This window comes from Carassius auratus, chromosome 41 (genome assembly GCF_003368295.1).
Source record: "Carassius auratus strain Wakin chromosome 41, ASM336829v1, whole genome shotgun sequence".
Taxonomy (NCBI): Eukaryota; Metazoa; Chordata; class Actinopteri; order Cypriniformes; family Cyprinidae; genus Carassius; species Carassius auratus.
In genome coordinates this window covers 26,270,365-26,282,864 of record NC_039283.1, presented here as the reverse complement: position 1 = coordinate 26,282,864, position 12,500 = coordinate 26,270,365, and the positions used below count along the sequence as shown (strand labels likewise).

General features: G+C 47.4%; 1 protein-coding gene across 1 annotated transcript in view; it reads right to left on the bottom strand.

Annotated features, from left to right (window-relative positions):
- The window catches only part of vps13b (vacuolar protein sorting 13 homolog B), a 79,351-nt gene that overhangs the window by 5,138 nt on the left and 61,713 nt on the right, over positions 1-12,500 (bottom strand). The window contains 11 exon segments of the mRNA XM_026227972.1: positions 730-891; positions 1,742-2,100; positions 3,793-3,974; positions 4,051-4,244; positions 4,870-5,054; positions 5,133-5,337; positions 6,905-7,110; positions 9,633-9,974; positions 10,080-10,217; positions 10,292-10,621; positions 10,624-10,924. Coding sequence (XP_026083757.1) covers positions 730-891; positions 1,742-2,100; positions 3,793-3,974; positions 4,051-4,244; positions 4,870-5,054; positions 5,133-5,337; positions 6,905-7,110; positions 9,633-9,974; positions 10,080-10,217; positions 10,292-10,621; positions 10,624-10,924 — 2,604 coding nt within the window.

The window sequence follows — 12,500 nt, the reverse complement described above, 5'->3', positions numbered from 1 at the left end:
AGCACCTCAGTATTTGAATGAGCTCCTTTTACATTATACTCCTCTACGTCCGCTACGTTCTCAAAACTCAGGCAATTTGATAATACCTAGAATATCAAAACCAACTGCGCAAAATCCTTTTCCTATTTGGTGCCTAAACTCTGGAATAACCTACCTAACATTGTTCGGGAGGCAGACACACTCTTGCAGTTTAAATCTAGTTTAAAGACCCATCTCTTTAACCTGGACAACTAGAGCCCCAGATACAGATCCCCTGTAAAGACCTTGTCTCAGAGGAGCACCAGGACAAGACCACAGGAAACAGATGATTCTTCTGCACAATCTGACTTTGCTGCAGTCTGGAATTGAACTACTGGTTTCGTCTGGTCAGAGGAGAACTGACCCCAACTGAGCCTGGTTTCTCCCAAGGTTTTTTCTCCATTCTGTCACCGATGGAGTTTCGGTTCCTTGCCGCTGTCGTCTCTGTCTTGCTTAGTTGGGGTCACTTCTACAGTGATATCATTGACTTGATTGCAAATAAATGCACAGACACTATTTAACTGAACAGAGATGACATCACTGAATTCAATGATGAACTGCCTTTAACTATCATTCTGCATTATTGAGACACTGTTTTCCTAATGAATGTCGTTCAGTTGCTTTGACGCAATGTATTTTTTTTTATCTATATAAATACAGGTGACTTGACTTGACTTACTCTCTTTCACTCACTCACACACACACACACACCTGTGGGGATTTGTGGGTTCTCCAGCTGTACTGGTGACTCTGGTTGCTCTGCAGCAGGATGCTCTCATCTGTGTCCACTTGTCCAAACCGAAGAACTTCCTGTGTGTCGTTACAGATGACGTAATGACTGAAAACCACTTCCTCTGCATCTACCACACCGTTCTGAAACACAACGAACAGAGCATCAGTTCAGTCACTCATGTGAACGTCTGTCTGATGGTCCACAGACAGAAGAACACCAGCACACGCATGTAAGACGTGTTCACTCTGGAGTCTGTGTGAGATCATCTGTTGGATGTAGAAAAGGTTTGATGAACTGAGATCCAGTTCCTGTACTGGTTCAGACTCACGAGAACTCATCATCTCTTCAAAGTCTGATGCTTTTTAATGTCTCTCTCTCACACTCACGCGCGCACACACACACACACACACACTCTTTACTGGAAACATCTCAACACACCAGTAGCACCTCCAAACTCTGAGTCACACCAACATTTCCCATCATTCTCTCCTCTCCCACTGAGTGTATGAGCTGTTGTTGGACCTGTGGAGTGTGTGTGTGTGTGTGTGTGTGTGTTGTCAGGAGAGCACAGATGAGTGTGTGTGTGTGTGTGTGTGTGTGAGAGAGAGTGTGTTTATAGAGAAACACAGTAACACTCCACAGAAAAACACTAATCCTCTCACATTTAAAGAGTCACATGATACAGTGATGAAAGAGACACTGTCTGTCCATCACTTATAAACACACCCACTAACATCCAGAACCAGCAGAACTCTGGGACAGATCACATTAAACCGCTCTATAATCTGTGTCTGAGCACATGTGACTGTCTGTCAGGACACTGTGTGTGTGTGTGTGTGTGTGTGTGTGTGTGTGAGAGAGAGAGAGAGTGTGTGAGGTTTGATGGGTCTGTAAGTGAACAATCCACACACACTCCAGGAACTGTCAGAGCAACACCACGCAGCTGCTTTGAAACCCTTTTATTCCCCATCAGTGATGGTCTGGTCTCACCTGTGTCCAGGCCTGCAGCGCTCGGTCCAGTGTGTGAACGGCGTACTGACCGACGGCGACGTGCAGCGGTGTGAGCGTGGTGTCACAGTGCAGCGTGCGCCGGGAGCGCGCGTGTGTGTGTGTGTGTGTGGCGTGTCCCCGCAGGCTGACCGGCTGGATGATGGACAGGTAGGTGAGGTTGCGGTACTCCAGCAGTCTGCAGCTCAGTGTGGAAGAGAAGCTGAGCTCATGACAGCACTGCATCACGTCACTCCACTGACGCACAAACACACACGGCTCACGCACACACACCACCGCAAACTCCTGATCCTGAGGAGACTTCCTGTCTGGGAGGAAGGGGCGGAGCTTCTGGCACGGCGCTGAGGAAAGAGTGGAATTATACACATTACACACATTCCCAGTCCTCTGGAGATGGTTAATGGTGTCATGACATGAAGCTTAACTAATACAACATTTCATCATTTTTAATATATATTCTTTCAATGTTGCATTTTTATTATTTAATAGATTTTTGATAAGCATTTTATTTTGATAGTATTTTTCTTCTTATTATTTCTTAAATTTTTATGACAAATAATCAGCTTTCCACCAGCTCATGAAGCCCATGGGAAACTCGGACTTAACCTGAGCCTCCTGAAAGCACCTAAAGATCAGTAATTAACAGACTGCAGTTTTCTTTCTAAGAACTCAAATTTACTGCATATACAAACAAAATTGTATACTTATTTTTTCAATGCAAAAAGATTATTACATAATAAAAGTTAAAAGTGAATAAACATTACAATTCCTCCAGTCTGGACTACATCAAAATAAAGTGCTCTGTTGTTAAATGAAATCAGTATCAACAAACTGTCTTTCCACGGCTGAGGAAACAGAAGCAGACGTGTTTACACACTGTTCGATGAAGCTAAGCTGCCATAAATGCATTTACACCACCACATTTCAAATCCATAAAATATTTTATATGATTTTACATATTTATATATATTTAAAACTTACAAATAAGAAATGTTGTGAAAAACACAATGATCCTTTTAAATATGAAGCTAAAGCACCAGCAGGAGGCAGCAAACGACTGTTTTAATTATTGAGTCGATGAGTCATTCACTCAACTGATTTGTTCAGAAACAAGGCACTTCATGAATCCATCACTGAATCAATGACTCACTCCTTTAGACCAAAAACAAAAACATGGATCATCCTTTAACGAAATGACACTGTGTTGCTCAGAGACACTCAACAGTTCTGCTGTGGCTTTGATTGGAACTATTCTTATTTGAGAAAAAACTGTCAATATTGTGTAAAATATAAGTCATATAATTAAATTTTAATTCTTGTTAATTGAAATACTATTGTATAAAATCAGTGTCACATTGCTATCATGGTGATATTTGGGGGAAAATCTTGGTTGTGTGATGTTGCTTACTTCAATCATATTTGTGTAAAATTTTTCGATATTAAGATTTCTAAGTCATCTAAAAGCTGAACAAATGATCTCTCCATCGATGTAAGGTTTGTAAGGAGGACAATATTTTTCTGAGATACAACTATTTGAAAATCTGGAATCTGAGGGAGCAAAAAATCTAAATATTGAGAAATCAATAAAAAAGTTCTTAGCAATGCATTTTACTAATCAAAAATGTATATATATATATATATATATATATATATATATATATATATATATATATATATATATATATATATATATATATAATATTTAATATATTTACAATAGGAGATTTATTAAATATCTTGATTGAACATGATCTTTACTTAATATCCTAAGGATTTCTGGCATTAAGAGAAAAATCAATAATTGTGACCCAATCAATGTATTGTTGTCTATTGCTACAAATATATCTGTGACTGCTTCTGTGCTGCAGGGACACTGATTAGAAATATACTTTTGTTCTACCACAGTATGCATCTATAACTTTGTGTGCAGTTGTGCTTATTTATATTGATTTGTATTGAGTCTCTCTCTCTCAGACAGACTGGCACAACACACACACACACACACACACACACACACACACACACACACACACCTGTGCCCAGCTGATCCAGGTTGTGACAGAAGTGCAGCTCCAGGTACACCAGTTGTATGGAGACACCAACTGACGGCACAAACCACGGCGCGAAACACGAGTCCACACGTGTACAGGCGGCCAGAGCGGTGGGACACACCAGCTGCTCAGAAGGCACCTGAGAACCTGATTCACTGTCCGAACTACACACACACACACACACACAGAGTTACACACCGACACACTGACCTCTGAAACACACACAGGAAACACACTCACCTCTCATCTCCACCGTCACTGGGGCTGTTGAGCACAACCCTCCAGAGGTCAGAGGTCACTAGGTCAGTCTGGTTTGTGTCAGGGGTCAGAGTGGGCAGGGTCAGCTCACACACGCTGCTCTCTGATAGGCTGAACTCTCTGTATGGCACAAATGACCGCTGCAGCTCGTCCCAGAACTCCAGACTGCAGGGCACCTACACACACACACACACACACACTTGGTCAGTCTTAAAGAGCTTCTGATGTGAAGTACTGATGCTCCATCAGATGAAAGAAACACTGATGATCATGAGAAGCTGCTGCATTAGAACATGAGGAAGCTCATGAAATACAGTGAGAGTCACCATAAAACTGAGCAAAAACACAAACCGAGAGACACAGAACTAAAGAATGAAAGAGGAACATGTCATCCACACACACACACACACACACACACACACACACACACACACACACACACACACACACACACACACACACACACACACTCTCAAACAAAAGGTCTCTCTGTCTGTCTCTGTAATAAAATCTGTGCCTCCTGATCAAATCACAATGTTTCCTGCAAAACTGCTGAAACCAAATCACAGAATCAATTAATGGAGGATTTTTGAAGCTGCAATTAATTGAAAAAATAAAGTTCTTAGCTGAAATCAGTTAAATATGATCTATTAGCTGGTTCTGTGTGTGTGTGTGTGTGTGTGTGTGTGTGTGTGTGTGTGTGTGTGTGTGTGTGTGTGTGTGTGTGAGTGTGAAACTCAAATCCACATTCCCTCCTGCAGTCTTGCTGTGACGGTCCAGTCAGCTAAATGAAGCGCTCACCTGCAGCACGTCTCCGAGGTCGGCTGTGCTGATGTCAGGGTCGTCCGTGGTGTTGAAGGGAACAGGTGTGATCCTGAGGAACGTGATCACACGCGGTTCAGGATACCGCCACAGCATCACACCTGGAGACTCGTCCGTCTCTCTCCAAAACACCACCTCATGAGGCGACGGCAGCTTCTGACACGCTGACAGACAGACAGACAAATATAATCATTCTCTCTTATGAGTGCTATATAAAGCTATAATATGTCTGTGTGTGTTACCTGAGTCTTGTATGTACTGGAAGAGGCCTGTGCGCAGGTCATCAGAGGAGTATTCTGACTGGGCGGGGCTAGGGGTGCGAAGCAGTGTAGAGAGGAGGGGCTTATCATTAGACTCCGCCTCTGTTCTGCTCATCTGATTCCAGTAGCTCTGCAGCTGCTCTTGAATCTCAGACAAACAGTTAAACTGCTGCTGCCCCCAAAACACCTGCCAAAGACACACAGATGGAAACAGTCAGACAGACAGTCAGACAGAAACCCATACAGACAGAGACACCGACAGACAGTCAGAGGCACAGACAGACACAGACAGACAGAGACACAGAGGGACAAAGACACAGACAGACAGTCAGAGACACAGACAAAGACACAGACACAGTCAGACAGAGACACAGACAGTCAGAAACACAGCCAGACAGACAGCCAGACAGACAGACAGAAACACAGAGAGACAGAGACAGACAGTCAGAGACACAGACAGTCAGACATAGAGAGTCAGAAACACAGAGAGACACAGACAGACAGTCAGAGACACAGACAGACAGACAGAGACACACACAGACAAAGACACAGACAGACAGCCAGAAACACAGCCAGAAAGACAGACAGACACAGACAGACAGACAGACAGACAGACAATCAGAAACCCAGCCAGACAGACAGACAGTCAGAGACACAGACAAAGACACAGACACAGTCAGACAGAGACACAGACAGTCAGAAACACAGCCAGACAGACAGCCAGACAGACAGACAGAAACACAGAGAGACAGAGACAGACAGTCAGAGACACAGACAGTCAGACATAGAGAGTCAGAAACACAGAGAGACACAGACAGACAGTCAGAGACACAGACAGACAGACAGAGACACACACAGACAAAGACACAGACAGACAGCCAGAAACACAGCCAGAAAGACAGACAGACACAGACAGACAGACAGACAGACAGACAGACAGTCAGAGACACAGACAGACAGACAGACAGACAGACAGACAGACAGACAGTCAGAGACACAGACACAGTCAGACAGAGACACAGACAGTCAGAAACACAGAGAGACAGACAGACAGAGACAGACAGACAGAAACACAGCCAGACAGAGACAGACAGACAGACAGCCAGAAACACAGCCAGACAGAGACAGACAGACAGACAGCCAGAAACACAGCCAGACAGACAGACAGAGACAGACAGAAACACAGCCAGACGGACAGACAGAGACAGACAGTCAGAAACACAGACAGAGAGAAACACAGACAGACAGACAGACAGACAGACAGAGAGAAACACAGACAGAGATATATCAGATCAGCTCTAAATCACAGTGACCTGCTTGCTCACCTATTTATTTCATGTTGCATGTGAGTGTTCAGTATTCGCTGTTATGAGTTATGAATCTACTGCAAGTGTCAGTCAGCTGAACGATCGCTAACAACGCTTAAAACCAGTTAGTGGGACTGACCACCAGTGTCTATCTCTGATTATTGCTACCCAAATTGCTCCATGATTGACACTCTGGATGCATTTAATGCAAAACAGTTGCATCATTAAGGGAATCGAATGTCTCACGGCTAGTGAATTGTCTCTGTGTGTGTGTGTGTATTTGGCCTGAGTCAGCAGGAATCTCTGACTCAGAATGAGTCTGTGTGTCTCTGACTAACAGGATTGAACAGGAACATTAGGGGATTTCTGCACGTTCAGCAGCCACACTCAAAGCGTATGATTCCATATGAAGCGTTGTAAGGACACATGTTGAGAAAGACATCATACCTGCAGAAGGCCTCCCTTCAGGTCAATCAACACTCTCGGTGGTCCAGACGAGTCGAGGGCGGGGCTTCCACTGTGTCTGCACCAATGAGCCTCCAGATCCGCACTGCAGGAGAACGGACCCACAAACACTGCACTTCTGTCCTTCAGACCCGTCCGCACCAACACGTCCTCGCACTGAACCGACAGACAGACCTCCTTAAAACCATCTAGAGAGAGAAAACAGACAGAAATAACACCAGTGTTCGTTCTTGAATGGTGGAGGGAGGGTTTAAACGGCAGTCATCGAGCACAGTCGGTCAGGAATCACGTGTTTGCGTGTTTCAAGTGCTGCACTGTTCTTCCCGTGTGTCTGTTGCTGCTGCCGTGTATCCAGGTGTCTGACAGTGTTTTGGGCGCTTCAGATTCAGATTCACCTCCTCTGATGGATCATCCACGGACACACACGTCTCCATCTGGCACTGACACTCAGCTGTAGCTCATCTTTGGCTCAGTGAATGACAGGACAGATTTAGGAGCGTGTGGCTTTGGTCTGGCAGCAGTGTGACCTTCATAAACAACGCTGAGTCCCACAGGAGAGACACACACACTCAACACTATAACACACACACACACACACTCAACACCATAACAAACACACACACACACACACATCCTGCAGATCTGCATCAGTTTACAACAGCAGTACAATTCCAATAAATGAATAAAGACTAGTATGAAGGCCATTTTACTATGATATAAAAATTAATATTCAGTGTTATTACTGATTTGAAACCAATGGCACTATCTGATGAGAATACAACTTGAACTGAACTTGAATTCAATTAACTCTAGATACTAACAATAACTTTGCAACCTAACCTCATTCACTTATTGAACTGAACTGAGATGATGTGAATAATGATCTGTTGTCTTCTGTAGAGCTGCTTTACGGCTGAAACTGAATTGGTTTCATAACTGATTAATTTAACATTAACACGGTTTCTTGTTCTTCCTGTGATTTCCCTGTTCATCACTGTGAAGCTGCTTTGAATCCATCTGGATTGTAAAAAGAACTACAGAAGAAAATGTGACTTGACTTGATACAGTCCTGCGTCACACATTCACTTGATATACAAGCATCCCAGAAGAGCAACAACATCCAGCTTCCACACGCAGTCTGTAGCATTAAAAACTTCTTTAGCATGCAAAACCTCACAAAAGAGAGAGCACACGGTCATCTCTGCACACAAACACAAGCAGGACTGCAGAACCAGCACAAAAGCTCTCGTTCTCGTCTGCTGTTTACCAGCGTTTGGCCAAACTCCGATTGGACTGTGTTTAATAAAGGCACATCAAACTATGGGCTGCAGAGAGAGTCCGCCTGGCTCGCGGCCGGACGCATGTCTCATGCTGCAGTTATGTTCAATCCAGTAAACAAGTGCAAATTGTTGAGGTTTTAATTAAAATTCTTAACAATTACTTTATCTGGAGAAGCTCTATGCCAGCATCTGTTGAGCAGATGGGCAGCACAGAGACCGGCTCTAGGGAGGGAGAGAGAGAGAGAGAGAGACAGAGAGAGAGAGAGAGAGAGAGAGTGAGGGAGGTGGGGTGAGAGAGGGGGGGTGAGAGAGAGTGAGAGAGAGTGAGAGAGAGGGGGAGGGGGGAGAGAGAGAGGGAGAGAGAGAGAGAGTGTGAGGGAGAGAGAGAGTGAGAGAGAGAGGGGGGGGTGAGAGAGAGTGAGAGAGAGACAGAGAGAGAGACAGAGAGAGAGAGAGAGAGAGAGAGAGAGTGTGAGGGAGAGAGAGTGAGAGAGAGGGGGAGGGGGGAGAGAGAGAGGGAGAGAGAGAGTGAGAGTGTGAGGGAGAGAGAGAGTGAGAGAGAGAGAGAGACAGAGAGAGAGAGAGGGAGGGGGGTAGAGAGTGAGGGGGGGGTGAGAGAGAGAGAGAGATAGTGAGAGAGAGAGAGTGTGAGGGAGAGAGAGAGTGAGGGGGGGGGTGAGAGAGAGTGAGAGAGAGGGGGAGGGGGGAGAGATAGTGGGAGAGAGAGAGAGAGAGAGAGGGAGAGAGAGAGAGAGAGAGAGAGGGAGGGGGGGTAGAGAGTGAGAGGGGGGGTGAGAGAGAGTGAGAGAGAGAGAGAGAGAGAGAGAGAGAGAGGGGGGGAGAGAGAAAGAGAGAGAGAAACACGCTCACTTCCACTGATGTTCACAGAACTCACACCCACCATCATCAGAGTCAATCTGTAGGACTTTTCCAGTTGTTCCTCATTTAATGGAATGGAACAATCAGGAACAAATAAAAATATTAATTTACTCAATATATTTACAAAAAAAAAACATCTTCAGAAACAACAAATAAATGTTGAGGAGGTGAGTTAAAATCAGATATATCACTGAGTTTTAGCTGTTTGAGCTCATTATTTTAAATTATTAGTCATCTTCAGGCCCCCCAGGACCATCATCCTCAGAGCCCCGAATCAGGACATCAGACGCGGCTGTAACTCTGCCCCAGGACCAGCACGCATGACGGGAACACACTTCCTGTGCGCATCCGCTGCGGACACTCGCCCTCAGCCCTGTTAAAGGCTCACAGGGATTAACTGGATTTCCGGGCAACGTAAATCAAACAAACGCTCTGATTATCTGCTGCAGTGCTTGGTTGGTAAGAAGAATAGAGCTGGATTAAAGGCCCAATCAAGAGAAACACACACAGTGCATGAATCAAAGGAAATGCATGGCATGTATGCGACTAACCTCCGGGTTTGATAGCGTTCTTCAGCGTCAGCGCACCTGTCATGGCCGACACAGACAGGGTCAGACTGGGCCGCGCCGCGTGCTCCTCCATCTCCACACTGACCACCATCTGCACCGTGTGCAGCGAGATCTTGTGGAAGGGAACGGGTGACTGCAGAGAGCGCAGCAGCACGTCAGCTGTGGGCGGGGCCTCGCTGCAGTGGTGGGCGGAGCCTGCAGGTGTTCTGGGCTGTGCCTCGCCCTCCCTCTCAGGAAAGAGCCTCTTCCAGAAGACCTTCGCCTGCTCAATTTTGGCCAGAGTGGGACTGAGTCTCACCGGCCGACTGATGTCCACCTTCAACTCTGAGAGAGAGAGAGAGAGAGAGAGAGAGAGATGGAGATGTGATCAGGCTCAAGCACACACACACACACACACACACAGGTCCGGTCTGATCAGCTGGAACTCACCTGGTCCAGTGAGGAAGTCTCTGATGACCACAGACAGCAGTGGGGGGGGGATGCCGGTCCGGCTGTCAGCTTCTCCTGCGACCGTCTGCAGCCAGAACACGCTGTAGTCTAGAGCCTCCGGGAGAGACTTCCCTGCGTCTGAGAGAGAGATGGACACACACAGGTCGTGCTCTGGTTCTATCTGTATCTGTAGCGTGTGGAGCGTCACTCACCCAGACTCTTGTAGTTGGTTGCGACTCCCTTCAGCGTGAGGTCGAACAGCGACAGCTCCAGCCTCTGTTTGCGGTGGTGGCAGCTGATTAAGACGGAGGGCTGCGTCACCTGCAGGAACAGCATTGGCTGCAGGCTGCAGTCTTTGTCTCCTCTGCGTCCAGGCTGTCTGACCACCGTCACGCCCAGAGCCTGTCTCGCAGACGAGCGCCCCCCCAGGACCCCCGCCGACCCGCCCGCAGTGTTAGCGTTCAGCAGATCCTCGGCCGTCAGCGAACACAGACCCCCGCCCTGAACCGCCTCGTCCTCGGGCACGTCCAGTGCGCTCTTTCCCGGCCGCGGGGGGCGTCGGTGGGGGGGCTGGCCGCAGGCGCGGTCGTGTACGTCATGAGAGAGATGCGTCCGGCGGTGAGGAACACATCGAACGGGATGAAGCTGAGGTTCTTGGTGATGGTGGGCTGCTGTGACGGCCGGGCGAGGCGGTGCTGACCCGTGCCACTCTGACGCTCGATCTGGACGATCCGCAGACGAGCGCTGTCACTGCCGAACCCACTGTCCTGCCCGCAGGGGGCGCTGCTGCCACACACACTCTCCACCGAACCTGACACTGCAGACTGCGGCTGATGACCGCTCACCTGGACACACACATCGAGACGATCATATTCAACAACATTAACAAGATATCTGATCCTGCAGTGGGCGGGGCTTCATGTGAGTGAGACGCAGCATCAGTGGCATCACACACACACACACACACACACACACACACACACACAGGGTCAGATCCAGTTCAGAAGCTGTACTCATGAGAAACCTCATGCGCTTAGAGCTCAGCGCCAGAGAATGTTCTCCTCAAATCTCAGACTCCCTTTGAAGAAAATAAAAGCGTTTAAAATGCGTTGCGGCCTCATTCTGCTTCCTGTGAAGTCGCACTCGCTCAGAGACGTGACGGCCGCCTGTGCATCAAAGCCCCGAGACCCCAAACTCACGACGACTGTTCTGCAGCTCAACCACAACAAAGACACGAGTGGGTCGCGCCCCGCCGCAGTGACGTTACAGAGGGACGCGTCTCAGAGGCTTAATTCTCCTGTAACACACTGCAGGAGCGAGCACACACCAGGCGTCTGGACACTGAACATCACACTCACAGAACGAAGAACAGTGCTTGCTCTCCTCCGCTCAGTTCTGCTGCACAGATTCAACAAACAGATCCGTGGATCCGTGGATCCTGCCGCGAGCCCAGTGACTCACTGTTCCCGGCTCTGCTGGCAAAAACACGGGAATCCAACATCATTTACCCAGCATTCATGCATTCAGCATTCACCCTGGAATGTAGCGCGATGCCTAAAAATAAGAGCGAGACCAGAGTGTACAGCGCTCCAGGGGTCAGGGGTCAGGGGTCAGGCGGTGACCTGTGGGGTGCGCTGCAGGTGAGAGAGGGTGAGCTAACTGAATGAATCTAAATGATGACACTGCTGTCTTTAGACATGAATCTGAACTGAAACATAGTTGAGTGTCCAGCACTGATCCTGCTGTTTTCAAACATCACATGACTTCAGAACTCTTACTGTATGGAGTGCATTTGTACTAGAGACATTCTGCTGATCATATGCTTCTGTGTTCCAATGATTTATTCACTCCTTTAAGAGGACAGACAGAACATGCTTCATTCTTACTAGGAAACCAGGACCATGAGGCCGTGCTCACAGGAAGTTAAACTCAGTTCCAGCTCTCTGCAGTGCGCCACCTTCACCAAACACCAGCGAGCTACACTTCAAGCATGAGGTCATGGAGCGGCTCTTTAACCCCAGCGATGCTTTGCTTTGGATACGTCAATGAGGAACAGCGACGTGAGGAACCCGGGGTGAGCGAGCGGTGAAGGCAGAGAGACGGGGTCCAGGTGGCCCTCAGACTCTGGGGGGCGATGAGGAAACCACGGGCGGAAACCGCTGAAGCACACAGCCGCTGGCAGAAACCATGTTTACAGCGAGACCGACCGGACACGGACCGAACCGTTTCATTTCATCTCCATCAGAGCTGCGGCTCGCCAGAAATGTGACTTCAGCAAAAACACCAGACAGAACAAAACACTGCGTTACCATAGAAACACATTCCCATCAGCACCAGAACAACGACACGAGCACATCCAGAGCTGCTGAATTAACCTAACATGACAAGAACCGAAAATAAACCCAAATACATTTTCATGGC